The 16,790-nt window shown below is 36.3% G+C and overlaps 1 protein-coding gene across 5 annotated transcripts in view; it reads right to left on the reverse strand.

Moving 5' to 3' along the window:
* Nucleotides 1–16,790, reverse strand: part of LRRC49 (leucine rich repeat containing 49) — a 42,400-nt gene that overhangs the window by 19,103 nt on the left and 6,507 nt on the right. For 3 of the 5 annotated variants that reach the window (XM_042039596.1, XM_042039597.1, XM_042039599.1), the window contains 3 exons: nucleotides 12,740–12,883; nucleotides 8,235–8,296; nucleotides 2,334–2,481 (listed from right to left, as the gene is read on the reverse strand). In XM_042039596.1, the coding sequence (XP_041895530.1) occupies nucleotides 2,334–2,481; nucleotides 8,235–8,296; nucleotides 12,740–12,883 (354 nt within the window). Of the gene's footprint in view, nucleotides 1–2,333; nucleotides 2,482–8,234; nucleotides 8,297–9,034; nucleotides 9,079–12,739; nucleotides 12,884–16,790 lie in introns of those variants that run through there. The other 2 variants (XM_042039600.1, XM_042039598.1) reach the window with 2 other exon arrangements.

Consider the following 16,790-nt stretch of genomic DNA (forward strand, 5'->3'; position numbering starts at 1 on the left):
TGATTTCACCACCACTGGGTCCATGCCTCAGTGGTTTGAGAGCTTGAATCTTACGTTCAAAAGGAATGAGGTAGCCTAAGAAAACATCAGCTTCCACACAAGTCAGGGTGTAAGAGTTCTCATAATAGAATCCCTTGCAGAAAGGCACATGTGTCCCAACTTAAACAGTATTAGAACAATTACAAAGCACAAATGTTTTATTCCAAGTACAGTGTCTTTGGTTTTCATGGCAGCTCTCTGTTTCTGAATAGTTCCCTATGACAGAGATAGTTACCACCAAATTTTTGCCCCAGGGTTCCCCTTCTCCAGGGAATCCTATGGAAAAAGCCTGGCACCAAAGAGTGTCTGTCTTCTTGAAACCAAACATGAATGAAGCTTCCAAGTCTCATACAAATTTTTGAAAATATCTTTTGGTAAAAGAAAAGTTAAAAGCAGAATTAACAATTGCATAAAACTCAGTTCTTGAGCACTAAAGCTCTGACCAAGTTGTAGTGAAGAATTCCTAGTCAGAAAAAAATCCAACTCTCAAGTTTTTTACAAGATAAAGCAATGTTAAAGTTCAAAATGCCCTAAATGCTCTTAAGGCTGATGAAGAAAAGATCCTATAAATGTAATTAAGAGTTTAGTTTCGTTTCTTACACTAATTAAGACAGCAAATTACATACTCAATTCTGCATGTCCACTCCCCCACCAGGTTAGATCTACTCTTACAGCTGATGGCAACAGCATGTTACAGTCCTAGGCAGAATAGGTGGATTTGGGATTGCCAGCTCTTTAATTTTACCACAAATCCCGTGACACTTGTTATTTTTCTTTAAATCCCAGTTTCTTAAGTCATACTATTATCTGGGTAACAGTTTTTATTAGAGAAAACATATAGCACCCTCTACATGGAGAAAAATGTTAAAAGGCTCAAGAAACAGAAGGCAAATAAAGAGTGTAAAACACATTATTTTTACAAGTAGGTTTATGAGCAGCACAACTGGTTTCCTATGACTTTTTGTCTTTGTGGTTGATTCTCTGATGTTTAACAAGGTGAAAACGCAGATTAAGTTCTTCCCATGGCTGTGCATTTCTGACAGCCTTTCCCCCATACAGATCCCATTGGGTCTAAAGAGGAGTTTGAGCTCTTTCTACAGCTTCTCCCATCACTGATATTTCTACCAGCATCTAGCCCCTCTTGACAAGGGTAAAGATAGAGAGACACTTTCTTTATGTAACCCAAGTTTCTGAAATAATACTGATAAAACAAGTTTTTAAAAGCAAAGCAATTAGCAAATAGGAAGTCAGTATAAAGACACAAAATATAAAAAACCCTGATGCTTAGAATATCTGTGAACAAACAAGTATTTAATATTTTCAATACCAGGAGCAAAACTCTCATGTCCCAAAGCACTCTCTTTTTAAAATTAAATGTTTTCCACATACATGTTATATTTTTCATCCTAATTGGCTCTATGACAAAGCGTCAGCTACAACTTACAATGCATTACAGCCTTTGTACAATGCAAATGAGCATTTAAAAGAATGTATATGTATCAGCATTTGGTCAAAAAAGTTAACACTGTTGCTTCCTCCTGGACAGATTCCTCTGGTAAGAAATCATGCTTACATACCACTTTTGAGTAGGCACAGAACTAGCAAGACTACTCCTATATTAAAGAGAAAATAGGTGGCATTATGGTTAAGACCCTGGTGATTGTCCTTCATCCTCCGGAGTGAATTTTCAAGAACCCTGTAGGAGACTGAGCTGTCTGCAAGTCCTCTCTCCCATATCAAGGTTACTTGGACTTGAGCAGCAGAAACAGAAATGATCAGGGAGAGAAGGTTAGAAAGGGAGAAATACAGACACACACACAAACTGTGTGATCACCAGATTTCCCTGGGGAGGCAGATTAAAGAAACCAATTAAATTCCTAAATAAAAGATACCAATTACAGCAATTTTAGGGCAAACAGACCATTCCTTTGGAAGAAATACACTGTTCCTTCTCAGCTATACAACAAATCAGCAAAGACTGTTAGGAAAATTTTAACCAAAAGATTTGCAGGCTCTCTCATGTCACAGCAGCTGAACATACAGCACTTGCTGCTTAAGTTTCAGCACTTCAAAATAAACACATTAAATTAAGTAAAAAAGAAAACCCTTACTTTATACTGAACTAAAGAAGAGGGTTAAAGTTTTAAAAATTGTAATGTCTATACACCATTCAGTTCCATACTAAATTAAGAAAAAATATTTTATTTTTAATATACACATGTACACAGAAAACCCTACATTTTACTTCTGATTTTAAGTATCTATTAAGTTTGATGAAAACAGAAATTTCTTACTGTGATTCTCTTCATATCTAGCTGTCGGAGCTGCATCATATGATGGAGAACAGTGTGTTTGTACCATGTCTCCTGAGCTATTGGATTGCCATCAAGGGTGATATCTGACAAAGATGAGGAATCAGCAAGGCACAGAATATCCTCAAAACTGCAACCAAAAGAGTTTAAAGTTTTAATGTCATAGAGTAGGAATAATTTTGAGATGGAAGATTTTATTTCTTAAAGACAGAACATAAATATTTAAGTGTACTGAAGCACTTCCACCCATCAATACTGTGTATGATAAATACGAGTATTCTGAAATGCTAGCAGCTGCTGCTGTTAAACTTTTTAGTCCCTTTACATACAGGTAAAAAGAGATGCAGAATAAGGAGAACTATGGGAGTATTTAATCTAACCCCCTGCTAATATATGATACATAGACATTCATATTCCAAAAATATAATACAAGGTGTATTTGCCATCAAAGGCAGCTTGAAAAACCTGGAAAATACAAGGAAAAAAAGCCAACCACAAATATCACAGAATGATCGTAGGCGTTCGCATCATTATTAATATTGGAAGCAAAACAACTACAAAAGCGTCATATCATCTTCAAAACAGGTTAGTCCATTGCTCTGAGTTCAGTCTACAAACTAACTTGCTGGTTTCTTAGAAACACCAGATTTGGTTACCTGACAAAAAAATAACTGACTTGTGTAAAATGCATTTAGAGATGTATAACCTGTAGTGTTCCTTTCATTGAAAATGAAACATGAAAAGAAAGCAGCTCAGATAAATAGCATTTTTAAGCAATGGAAAATGATTGAACTGTATTTTAATAAAATAAAGCTGAACAGTTATGACAATAAATAGGACTCCCTAACACATTTACAATGTATAAACGTATGACTGTGCACCTATTCTTATGTCCTTAGGCCTTCAAAAGTCAAGTCTGCCTCAAGTATACACTGAACTTAGTGATCAGAAACCATATGCAGTACAGATGTTCATTTCAAAGACTGTCATTGAATAAAGCTGCAACAGCTATTTTCATGAGACTAGTGCAGCATGCAAGTAGCTCCTGAACTGTACACTCAAAGGGCACAGCAGAAAAGTGACTGTAAAAAGGAAGATACTACTGCCTTTGCACTTAGTGCATGAAAACAAACTAAAAACCAATGGAAAATGAGCTATGTGTACATTGTGACAAAGACAGTAAAAGTTCTCAACATATCTGAAGAATTGGCTGTTTTGTACATGTGGTTAAAGCTTGATTATTATTCTCTGCTTCTTTTTATGATCCTGTTTCCTTTCTGGAAAACGGCTTATGGAAGCACATTTTTGGAAGATCAAGATGACATATTGCTTAAAATACATACTCAATATGTCCTAAAGATAAAAGATAATCTTCCCAAATGACGCAGAAGTTAGGAAGGCAAGCTCAAACATGTTAGAACAAACCCCCCAAAATCTGAACTTCCATTGAGCTAGAACATATTTTGCTTGAAAAATATGAAAATTTTTGTTCTTCAAAATTATTTTAAGTGTAATTATATTTAAAAGCATTCAATATATTTATTCCAAATACTTACCACTAAACATTTAACCAAATAGTACTTCTTTCATTACATATGATTTACAGATTTTTAATAAAAACAATTTCTTCAGGAAATGACAGAAAAGTTGAAAGCTTGCTGGTGTGTTTTCAATACCTTCCACTTACACATACTGCTGTGCTTTGAAATTCTCACTGCTTCAGCATGCCAGAAAATTCATTCTGGACCTAAAACCAGATGTGCTTGCTTTATCCTGCTTTTAGCTGCCCTATTAGCAGCTCAATTTTAGAAAGAAACAGTAGTCCAAAAAACTGTTTTCACATCTTTGTATACACATACAAAAACCCAGAGCTTTAGAATTCCATGTAGAAAACTTTATATACTGTACTTGTCACACTGGTATCCCAATCCTAAACCAAGCAAAGCTTTAATGTGCTACATTCCGAAACAGATTGCATACTTTACAACCAAGCTTCTGTCTGCTTCCCAGCATGCAGACTGCTGGGACAGAGCCCAGCGGTGACCACTCGACAGGAATCAGAGGCCTTGTCTCAAGGCCCTCCCTCCAGCCTCTGTTCACCGCAAAGGAGCCTTTAACCTGCTCAGGAAATACAAAGCAGCCCTGGATGATGCTGTGTCAGCCGGCCTCTGTCAATCTTCTCAAGTGGAATGTCTGATTCTCTTTCCAAAAGACCTTCTCCTGCAGGAGACAACCACCTCTCCTTCCTGTTCTTCTTACATAAATTATCTTTGCTTAAATTGTAATTTCAGCAACACAGAAATAAGTCACAAATTTGGGCTAAATTATCAGAAAGTGTTTTCTGGAAATCTTTTCAGAACAGATCAGTTTTCCATCTTGTGTGCATGCTCCAAGTCCTGCATCCAGTTCTCCCCTCTGCCAAAGGGATACAAACCCACTTCTCCTGCCTCATATCATAATGTGGCAATTACTAAACAGCAGAGCATTCTGGAGCTCAGCCTGCACCAGTGATACACATTCACAGGACACGGGAACATTTATCTTCTGTTATAACCTGCTTATTTAGGGAGACAATTGTTCATTCTCTACACATTTGAATCAATTTTTAAAAGCATGTTGCACAAAGGGGAAAAGCTCTGGAATAGAGAAGGAAGGGAACATACTTACTATAGTCTGAAAGAACACCTGAGAGGGAACTGTATGTTCAAAAAGTACTTAGTCAAAGAAGAAAACTTGTGTTTTTCCATGTTTCTAACTACTAAACTACCAATGAAAACAGATGTAACCACCATCAACCTTTCATTCCCCTTTACCTGCTTTTGTTCAAGCATTTAACAATGCATTTATAAATTTTCATCTTGCTGAGTAAAAAAGGTACTTTCTTGTTTTTATTAAGCTAAAAACATTGCTTCTCTCAGATTTCCAATTCAGCAACCAAATGAAGAACAAGAATTACATGAGTTTGTATCCAACTTATTCCATATGCCTAGACTAAATGAAAAAGCCAACATAATGCTGACCCAGAGAGCGGTGTAACAGCGGAAGTATGTATTATGTTTCCAAGAATAAAAAATGGTTTTCCCTGGTTTCACATGTTCAAATATGAGCAATAACTTTCTTTCTGAATCTCAGTGGCAAATCTTTCTTGCAAATGTTACTGCAATCTCTTCCCTGTGCCACGTGACAAATTAAAAATGGGATTTCTCCCACTTCTTTATAACCAGTTCTACACACAGATATTGCCTTCAGCCATCAGGTATGAACGCCTTCAGTGTGAAACTGCTAGGATTTTTTGGGCTGAATCCAGAAACAGGACTTCCTTTGTTTCCTATCAGCATCAAATTCAGCTTTAGCTTACATTATCTTACCAATACATCCTTTTTTACTAAAAGTTCTGCAGAGAAGCAGCAGCATCCTGAGCCCTCCTCTGAAGCACGAGGTAAAAAGAAGATAGTGATTAAACCTGCGGTAGATCCTCATGCCTAAAATAGTGACAATTTTTAATGGTATTCCCGACTCTTCTACCGAAATATTAATTCAATGTGTCAGTATGTGTCAATTTAAGACTCAAGAATTTTCACTGACACAAAGACAGGAACAAGAAAATCTTTCCATGGAAGCATTGCCTCAAAAATGCTATTTCTAAAGATGAACTTTAATAAAATATTGCAATGAAATTGTAACAAATATATTCAAGTTCTGGCAGTTTTGTTGTTTGTTTCCATTTGCAGGTTTTTTTCCTATGCACCTACAGATAAATTAATTAGAGTATTAGTGCACCAATTTGCTTGTCAACCAAAATTCAGTTGTACAGACACAGATGGTTTTAGGAAAAAATTTTCAAATTATCATATGGCACAGAGTAAACCTGGGTAAGTGACTCAAAAGCACACAAAACTATTGAAAAGGGGCGTAGCAATGGTCAGATAGAGCACAGCAGTTCATTGGTGTTATGGTTGCATAGAACTTCTTCAGTCAGTTCAAGAAGTATCAAGCCAAGCATGAGAACACAGAATATTCCTGCATATTTATTCACTTCCCTAGTAGAAAACATATCTACTACATAACTCTAGATTGGGAATTAAAGGGGGCTTTAGCCTTCAGAACTTCGATATGTAGTAAAAGCTTATTATTTTAAAAAATCCAAGCTAAATGTGATCAAAAGAAATTTTTCATTTGTGTGTTTTAAAATAATGACTGGTAAAGAAAGAGTTAAAATAATCCATCCACCTATCCACCCACATGTATATACAAAATGTATAGAAGAGAAATATCTTTTGTTTAACATTAAGATTTTTTTATACCTATTCCAACTGCAAATTAAAGCTTAATTATGTATTTCCATATATGTTCTAGATAAGTATTTGTAGCTTACATGAAACCTAAGACTAGATCTAGCAATAGGCCAACTAAAGCTGCAATGAATAAATGACAAAAAACTTGATATAGTACCCAGAAGCAAGGTTCTGATCACAAACTTTGAGAAATCTATCAAAACCTCACAGAAAATCCAAAACATTTTCCTTCTTTGAACACTGTAAAAATAACACAAATTTGTAAAAAACAATATGAGAAAGCAGTCAGAAAGCTACACAAAATGCACCAAGTCCATATAAAGACACAGCAATTTCCCTGACTGCAGTGATGCTCCCTGACAGCGAGGGAGCCAAGCTACTGCAGTGCCCCCCTTGCTCCTGCCAACCTGAGACTTTTTTTAGAAAGCCAGAAACAAAAGGCAAATCTCAATTCTGGAAATGATTCAATAGAAGCAAAATGCAAACCCCTCCCTTCACTATGCCAATTTAAAACATAAAATAAAAAGACTAGCAAATTAACTAAGGGAAGAACATAACAAAAACTCCTGCACTTCATCTCTGAATTATTTTTAAATGTTTTATAGCCATGAGTATTTAAGATGTACTGTATTTCTACTTTAAGAACCTAAGGAGCACAGACAAGTAGGTTGGAGCTGTCTGCAAAAAACATAATGCAGGTCAATATAAAGTGTTTGAGTAGCTACAACAATAAAAGCTCCTACTAAGTACATTTTACAGAGAAAGCAGATACCACAAGAATAGCATGGCATTTGCAGTAATTAGAACACGAAGCATCTTTCCCTACCCCACATTCAATTATTTGATTCTAAACAAAGAAGGCTGCTGGTGATCAAGGGACTAAAAAAAGGACATACCAAATTGAAGATAATGCAGGCACTTGGCTTTTGTTTTAAATACTGGCACTAGTATAAAGGCAGACTTGAAAAATGCATTTGTGTGAAAAGCACAGAAGACAAACATTTCTATTTATAACAAAATGCTCTTAGTTACTTGAAACTATAGAAGCCCAGCTTTGTGAGTTGAGCTATTCTGCTTCTGCCATCTGGTCTAAAAGGCAACCATGAATATACCTTTCAGACTTTATTAGCACAAGGACAAGTAAAATACAAGCATGAAATAATTACCCATAGTAAGCAGAATCTGACTCAGCAGTTTGCATAACTCCAGAAATACAGTGATGGAATGTTAAATATAATTTGTACCTTGCATAATGCTGCTTTAACAGACAACTAGGTTAACAGCAAAACAACATATTTACAAAATCACTTTTAATTTTGACCACTATAAACAGTATGATGATTCTTTAATTAAAAATATGTTTCTTGGTAGAATACTCATAATACAACTACATTTAAATGCAAATATTTTCAAGAATTTTTATGCTTAAAGTAGAAAATACACAATGGCTTGATTGTGTTTTTATCTGATATGTTAGGGAAGAAAAAAGGATCTGTACTCACAGTGTTTGAATTCAAATTTTCATGAAATACAGCTCCAGTAAGATACTTCAAATTACTGACAGGAAACAAACTAATATTCCCCTTACCTAGATATATTGTTGAAGCTGAGGAAGAGACGCTGGAGACAGGGCAAAGTATCCACATCTTTCTAGAAGAAAAAGATAGGTATAAATTCAGCAGCTGAAACTGGCTTTTGAGCCCCTTTACTTGGCCTGATGAAATGCTTTCATTTCTAAATGCTGTAACCTTGCTGCAACATTGATTTCTGTTCAACGTGCAGCCCCATCTCTCCCTAACGCAGACTGCAAGGGAGTGTTTCGGTGCAGATCCCACTCTGCAGAACACGCTGCATCACTTGCAAAGCAAATGATGCTAAAGAAAAGGAGGATACGGCTGCTGCTGCTTTCTGAACAGGCTTTTGGGAAATAAGCCAACGTGCTGTCTCAGCATTCAAGCTGCAGGATAAACATGCTAAAAAAAAAAACCAAAAAAACCCAAAAAAACAACAAAAAAAAACCACCCCAGCTTGCTGAAATAAGGTTTTTGAAGTGCACTACAGCAGTGCAATTAGCACTGCCAAACAGCAGTGACTCTCCAGTCAGAGAATGATCTGAAGGACTCTGTCACCTTTACAGCCTTTACAATTAACATTTAGAAGACGGTATGAGTTTACAGAATAAGAAACCATAAATATTGCCACTCAATTCCTTTGCAGAAAACCTGTACATAGAAAATAGCTCAAATACTAGTAAGATGAAACATAACAAGTAAGATCAAACTTTATTTAAAAAATGTAAATCCATACCAGACAGACAACACAATCTGCAGTGATTCACAAGCCAGACTGCACACCTAACCCCTCAGGTCTAAGTCTGCATCTCCTTACCCTAACAAGGGCCATACTCCAACTTGAAACCTGTGGACACAAACCTGGGAAAAGGAAAAGAGCATCAGAGCTCTGTGTCTTGATTTTAGCCTACAACCCTTCCTCCCTTCATCAGATTTCTGATATGTCTACATAGCATTCCGGAACAGTTCATTCCAAACAGGTAAACAAAGGCAGCTCAAACAAACCCTGTAGCTCCTATTAATGAAACACTAAATGTAAGCTAACAAAGCTGCTGAGAGTCACTGCTGGATACGATGAGCAGGGCTTATGTGATCAAGTCTGCAGTTGCAAAACTCCTAGTTCAGAGCTGTTCTGAGTCCTTCCAGATCAGACCATGGAAAGATTGAGTTCACAACAGAGCTATATTGGGATATTGCCTCTGTCCCTAAGGCTACTTGGTGCTGACACCAAGGGTGGGCACACATGATACAGCTGGATACACACACGAAGACAGGCATTAAAGGGTTGTGCACAGTAATGCTTAAGCAGCAATGATTTCAACTGATCACTGGGGAATACAAAGTAATTGCCCCTCAAGACCAATTTCTGTAACTAGCATGATGTGTTGCTGTCCTGTAAAACATGCTGCAAGTCTCATAGGTGTGACAGGAAACACTAGGTAGGATTGTTAAAAAAAAAAAAAAAAAAAAAAGCCTCCAGCTACTTCAGTCTTAATACAAAGTCTTATAGTAAGGTGGACAGAGAGCAGGAGTTCTTTCCTGAAAAGATGGTGAATACCTTGACCAGTCCTCCTCCAAGTCTGAGATCAAGCTGCAGATGACAAAACCCAAAACTATAAATTTTTAATACATCAAAGCAAACAAGCAGGTCAGTCTTTCAAAAAAAAGATATAGATCATCTTCCTAAGAGAAACCTTAACTCACAACTGGATGGAAATTCATAACTCATAGTATATATAGATCTGTGCTTTTGATGCCATACAAGACTCTTTGTAATCATTTATTCTGTTTGCTATTCTCCTGAATAGTCAGACTCTCTGAATACACTTCAATCCTGTAAGATGCTCCTGCTATAAACCAAGCCTCAGGACTGCCTCTGTAAATCCAACATCTTTGAATCTACAGTTTATTCTTACAAAAATAACTACTTTTGATTCAAGGATTTTCAGTCTGTAGTGAAAAGCTCAAAGACAAAAACCAGTCCCTAAACTGGTAGTCCAAGGCCAGTGAATTGTAAAGTATGATTGCAGATTTAATTCCTCAAACCAACTGCAACCCAGTTGGATAACTTTAGTTATTCAATACAGTAAACTGCAACGGGTAGAGAGTTCAGTATGGAACCTTATTTTGTTTGATAAATGAGATTATCATCTTTCCTACATAAGAATAATACACTTAGGGCAGGTGAAAGGGAGGTATGTGAAAAATAAGGAATGTTCACCAAAAAAATGCATGTTATTTAAATCAGATTAATTTTATAAATTATTTTAGAATAGAAAACTTTTAAAAATTGAGTTTAGATTCTTTCATTTGAAGGAATAATCAAGTTTAAAAAGCTTGATTCACAATGAGTGTTGTCACAGTGAGTAACTAAAGAACACTAAACAAATTATTTTCATGAGCTTAGGAGTGAATATTTAGCAGCTAAGTGCTATACCATAACAATATCATGATTAAAATGTCTCCTCCACCTGCACAGTCAATCATTTGCACTTAAACTTCATCTTAAAGAAATATAGCACCCCTTCCTCAGCTACTCAAGTGCTCCAGAAATAAATTATCTTGGATATTCTTTCCATAGAATGATGTATTTCTTTCCATATTTCTGCATTTTCAGTAATTTCCTATTGCAGCAGAATCTGAATTTCCATACAAAAGGAATGTAGCTTTCATTTAAAAAAATAAAACAAATAGAAGTAAAAAACCACATGCACTTCTTTGTACACACAGAAAAAGACAACACCTATCATTAATATAGGAAAAAAGACTTTATTTTAGGAGCCATATTTACTTAGAGTTTTAGAGAGTGTGATGTGTCCAAGACTTAAACACAGAGTTAGTACTGTACTTGCTAAAATTACCACTCAATGACAAATAAAAAAAATCTACACTCACAAAACTGTATTTCATTAGAATTTAATCAGAGTAAAAACCCAAAAAGATACCACCACCACCAACAGTTAAAAAACCCCCACAGGCCAACAAGCAAAATACAGTACTTCCCTGAAGAGAACACCATCTTCTGAAACACTGTGTCTTCCAGGAAACACTAAAACACTGAGATACAGCACAGAGTCCAAGTCTGTAAATCACTTATTTAAATTTCAGGCTGACTCTTCACTTGAGACAGCAGAAAGCAAGCAGGAAGTACAAGTTGCACCTGAGAGGACTGAAAAGGCAGAGGCTACAAGCAAAGAGAATTCTAGGTAACATCATGGATGCAGGGGAAGGTACAGTGACAGAATCAGCAGTGAGCAGAAATTTCTTATTTTTGAGATGTAAAAACAATTCCTATTTGGCAAATAGCAGAAATTGAAGAAAAGAAAGGCTCAGCAGCAACAGAAGACCAAGAACTAAAAGAATTATGCAGGCCAGAAAAAGGTAGCCATCTAAGTAAAATCTGTTTTACTTTAAAAAGCTCTTGTTCGAATAATCCACTTGCCATACCTGAACTACAACTCAAACCACACAGTGAAAAGCTTAATTTTTAGAATACAAAGACTTAAAATGCTAGGCTAAAGCTTCCATTGGAAAACTCTAATCTTATGATCAATACCCGTTTTCTCTGCATTTGCCCCAGCAACATTCTTAAGTTGAAACTTAAGATGGTCTGATGATGCCATGATGATTTTTTGCCTTTTCTTCATACGCCTTTTATATACCTTTTTATAGCTTTTTGTATTCAGTGTTTTCTAGCCTATATTCTCAGACTTATTTTGTTAAGCGAGGAGACTAAACATCTTAGAAGCCTCATTGTTAGGGATCAGAAAGCCCCAGACACCAAGGTTCTCTCCAGAACACATTTTGTAAACTAAGATAGGACCACCCAGGGGGAAGGTTTCTCTGGGAGGAGGGCTCACTCGAGCCTCTCATTAGGAAATCTTTGATAGATATGCTAATTAGTAAGACCTATAATGCTATACTCAATCTATCATGTGTGCGCATTGTGGTGTGCATTCCACCTGGATGTGGTGCACCTAAGGATCCTTAAAATAAATACTGAAGTAAAACCCCTTTTTCCTTTCTAACCGTGTTTGATTCTTGATTTTAAGACCAGGAAAAGGCATCATGATAGCTTCGCTAACCTCCAGAAACTGAGAGGATTTGTTTCTAGAACATGAACTTGTATGGAAGAAGAGTATCTAAATTTGCATGTTAGAACTACAAAGCTTTTTCAGAATATCTCCCCCCCCTCCCAAAGAAACATCATGAGCTTTCAAGATTTGAAACACTACAAGTCATCATAGAATCACAGCATAGTTTGGGTTGGAAGGGACCTTTAAAGGTCATCTAAGTCATTATCTAAGAAAATAACACCAAAAGTGAATGTTTTCGTTTCACCTTTATGTTGTAGAATTAAGTATTGCAGCAGAACTACATAAGTAATACAGTATGGGGAAACACAAGATCTCACAAATCTGAAACACTGATATGGTTTAAACAAGCTACAGTTACAGTGCATTTTGTCAAAAACAAAGAAATGAAAAATAAAAAAGAGAAGGACAAGAGTTTTGCTCCTTACTATAGCAGAGACTTGATTATGACGGAGGTTGAGCTCTGTGAGTGAATTCAGTCCATTCAGGTTTTCTACAACAGTTAGGAGGTTTCTGGCAAGGTTTAACACTCTCAGTTCACTTAAATGACCGATGTTTTCTATTTTAGCAATCTGTCAGAGATATGATAAACATGCACACTGTGGTTTATATGGATATAAAATATGTACATATATATGTGGCACACATTTTAAAAGCATACATGAACTATCAACTTCATACAATAGTGTGCCTGTGTTTCTCTAAAACATGATACTCATTTCAAATTACTGAAAACAAGCTACAGTGTGCTAGAGATCCAGAACAAGTATTCACCCACATCTTTCTTGCCATCCTGCAGTAAAACTCAGTCAACATTTCCTTCTATCCCATCAGAAATCAGGTTCCTTCAGCTGTGCTGCTCCATAGCAGCAACCTCAAAGACACATAAAACCAAGCCAACACTGATGGTATTGTGGTATGCCAAAATAGGGGGATTTTGTGCATGGTTGAGCCTTAATTTGTCTGCAAAGACACTCAATTATCTTCCTGGGGTTAGATAATGGAGGGATCTAGCAAAGTCTGAACTACGATAAACAGGCAGCTGTCAGATGCTTGTTTTTATACCTAATACCCTATTTTAAAGGCTCAGGCGATAATGACAAAGAAAAAAAAAGTCATAAAAAGAGCAATAATAACTAATGATCCTTAATTTCAGTTTTTATTTCTAGAAATACCATTGTATTTTACAGAAGCATTATTGCTCTGGTGATGCAGTATGGGTTCATTTCCTGCTGTTAATATTTCCCAGTGATCCACACAAGGCTCTCTGACCAGATAATTCCTTCTCATGGCAGTGTGGGATCTGTCCTCCAGCACCTATGCAGACATTTATGCATGACTTGCACACAGGGAGAAGGAGGACAGCCACAGCACAAGGGACATGCCTATGGTACTCTTAGTGAAACCCATGCTGGGTGGCAGAAAGAAGACAGCAGGTTTTCCTGTGGAAAATACTTCAGCAGCCACAAGGTGTGGCAGTGCAAAGAGCTACCAACATGTATAATTCCCTGTCAGTTAGAATGATCATCTGCTGTACACTGAAAGCCCTCTCTAGCACCCAGTGCCCACGCACACCATCCCTTCTCCGGGAGGCCAACAGTGCCAAGGGCAGACCAGTGAAACAGTACCTGGTGTCACACACCTCCCCACAGACACAGAGCTTCCTGCTGCTTTACAGCAGTGCAAGTCTGGCCATGCCAGTTTGCAGAAAGTGTCTAGCAGCTCCTGGAACAGGAGAAGAGGTAAGGTAGAAATTTTTTAACAGTTTGAGAACCTCTCATTTTGTTGGCAATTTCCACATATACATACATATATGTGTACCTGTAAGTCTGTGACTGGAATACGCTGCTATAAGAATTATTTCAGCCATTTCTCAATTCAAAAGCATATGAAAGTAGATAGCAAGACCAAAATTAAATAACATCTTAAACCTACTTTTGATTCAACTGCTAATTAAACTATCCATTTATGTGTATTTTATACAAAAATATTACAGCAAGAGGAACAGAAAATACCACTATTGAGAAGAACATATTTAGACAGAGAGACTTGTAAAAGCAACCCCAAGAGCAGACGGTTAGCAGGAAGAGCACAGACCTCCGCTGATGTTTGCCCAGCTAGAGTTGCAGGCTAGAATGCCACAGTCTAGAATATTAATCCTGGTATTTCACTGCTATTGCAAAGATAATGATTTCATCAGCAACATATAGAGATACTCTTTACCACTTTGCTAAGCTTTAAGATTAGCTCTACTGAATTGCCTGTTTCAATTATGCATGCACACATGAAGGTACAGCAGCTTTTCATATGGACTGTGAGGTAAGAAATAATACAAGCTGTTACCACTTCTTTTTGGATGTTTCAAGTAATACAATGGTAGTATCAAAAAGAAATTAGTACACAAGTCAAAGTCTACTTGTAAATGCTAAACAAAAATACTATTTATTTTCTCACTTGCTTGTATCTTTTAATATCTCACTACAAAACAGAATTCAGAAAAAGGTTGTTATGCACCAAATAATCACTCATCAATAATTAAATTGCACAAATGACAGTTGCATCTTTAAAAAAAAAAATTCTGAGATGACTGAAAAAAAGTTCATGCATGAAAAAAAAATCAGGTGGTATAATTTTACTTACATCCTGAACTTCTGGGAAAAAAATGATTCACAGAAATGAGAGGAACACAGGAAATACTCCAATTAAGTTTTATATTTAAAGCTTCTAGAATAAAATTCATGTGTAGCATCCCTGAATGATGCAATACTATGTGTCTGTATTACTGCATTAATAATAGTTAGTCTAGTGTATTTTTTATGCTTTGTCTATAACTTGTACACAGAACTTAGTTTTTTGGTGATCATCAGGGTAACATATAAGATATATAAGAGATACTGTAACATATAAGAGATACTGTACACAATGAACAATGCTCAATGATTATTGTCTTTTTGCTGAACACTGCTGAGATAAGTCTGGCTCGAATTCCACTGATCTGCTGTTTAAATTGCTACATTCTTGAACATGGGAAAACATATTCTCAGAGCCAATTCTGCTGTTGAAATCTGTTCTTCAGAAATTTACAATGTAGAAGAAATACCTTTTAAGATAGACTAGAAGACTGCCAAAAATAAAAATCCCACAAATTTAAATAGTTAAAGGAGCTCCCTTATTTGGCGTTATATAAGCAAAAAACAACAACAAAACCCAGCCTTCAAAACAAGAAGGTTTCCACTAAGAAGGTGTATCCCAAACACAGTATTTCTTCCCTTCTTCATTTCTTCATTAAGCCTTCAAAAATAATTAATACTATGGACGGCAGATTGGTGTTTTAAATTTTGAATTCCTCAAAGACAGGAAAAAAAAATCAGGAAAACTTGCTTATCTTTCAACTAGAAAGGAAGATAATTTATATATGGAAGATAGGTTCATGGTCTTTATTTGGTCCTTACATGAAAAATACACTAAACCTACCAAAAAAGGAAATTATTAACTCCATTTCCTAACATTTGTGCCCTTCACACATACATGTATGATGAAAACATTTTGAAAACCAAAACAACTTACTAAACTCCAAGATTTAATGCTAGCTCCTGAAATAGGATAATTTGTTACATTCTCTGGATCAAAGTAAGCCTATCATTATGAAGGTGATCTAGCAACAACCAGTTGGGTCCTATGCCCAAAACTCCTAGTAAAGTTAATGTAAAGGGAGTTATACCGACACTTGAAGAGAAAAAAAAGAGTCAGATCTACATCACAATCACTTGTAAGAATTGTGCAAGACGCGTTTCATTTCCATTAGTGATTCCTTCATTTGTGCTGTGCAAGTGTGCTGACTGCCACAACTGCATCTTTAGTCTGCAAATATTTTTATCAAAAACATAACCCCCCCCCCCCAAATTTCCAACAGCAATACAAAAAGGATTATAACCACACAAACATTTGTGAATGAGTAAGTTTGGAGATGGCCAAGACTCTAAGGGCAATGCCATCATCTGGTCCTAGACTGCCTCTGCCACTGTACAATGTGCACATTGTTCAACTAATGGTATTCAAAGCAGCCACAAACTTACTGTATCACTTATATCAACAAGTCCCTACACTGCTAACTTGTCTTTTTCTTCTCTTTTACATATATGTAGGGAATCTGGTTTTGTCAGACCACCAACAGTAGAAACAGCAATCAATTGTACCTAAAAATTTTATAGCTGTTCTAAGACTGTATTTCTTTAACTACACCACAACTGCTTGTGGTAGGTTACTATTGTGTAGGTGTGAGTGCCATTATACTCAGCTGACTCAGCATTTTAATTGCTGTAACTTTCCTGAAGTACAACACTGAAAGTACAAGAGACTGGAACGAAGATTCAAAATAAACATCATGACACCTTTTATTAATATACTGATTTCTGTGACCTCAAGATTTGCAAAATTTGCCACGAGTTCCCTTCATGAAACAATATTTTGGTAAAAGAC

Source organism: Corvus kubaryi, unplaced genomic scaffold, assembly GCF_017639235.1.
Source record: "Corvus kubaryi isolate FWS band 111438036 unplaced genomic scaffold, C.kubaryi_AGA036_p1.0 37394, whole genome shotgun sequence".
Taxonomy (NCBI): domain Eukaryota; kingdom Metazoa; phylum Chordata; class Aves; order Passeriformes; family Corvidae; genus Corvus; species Corvus kubaryi.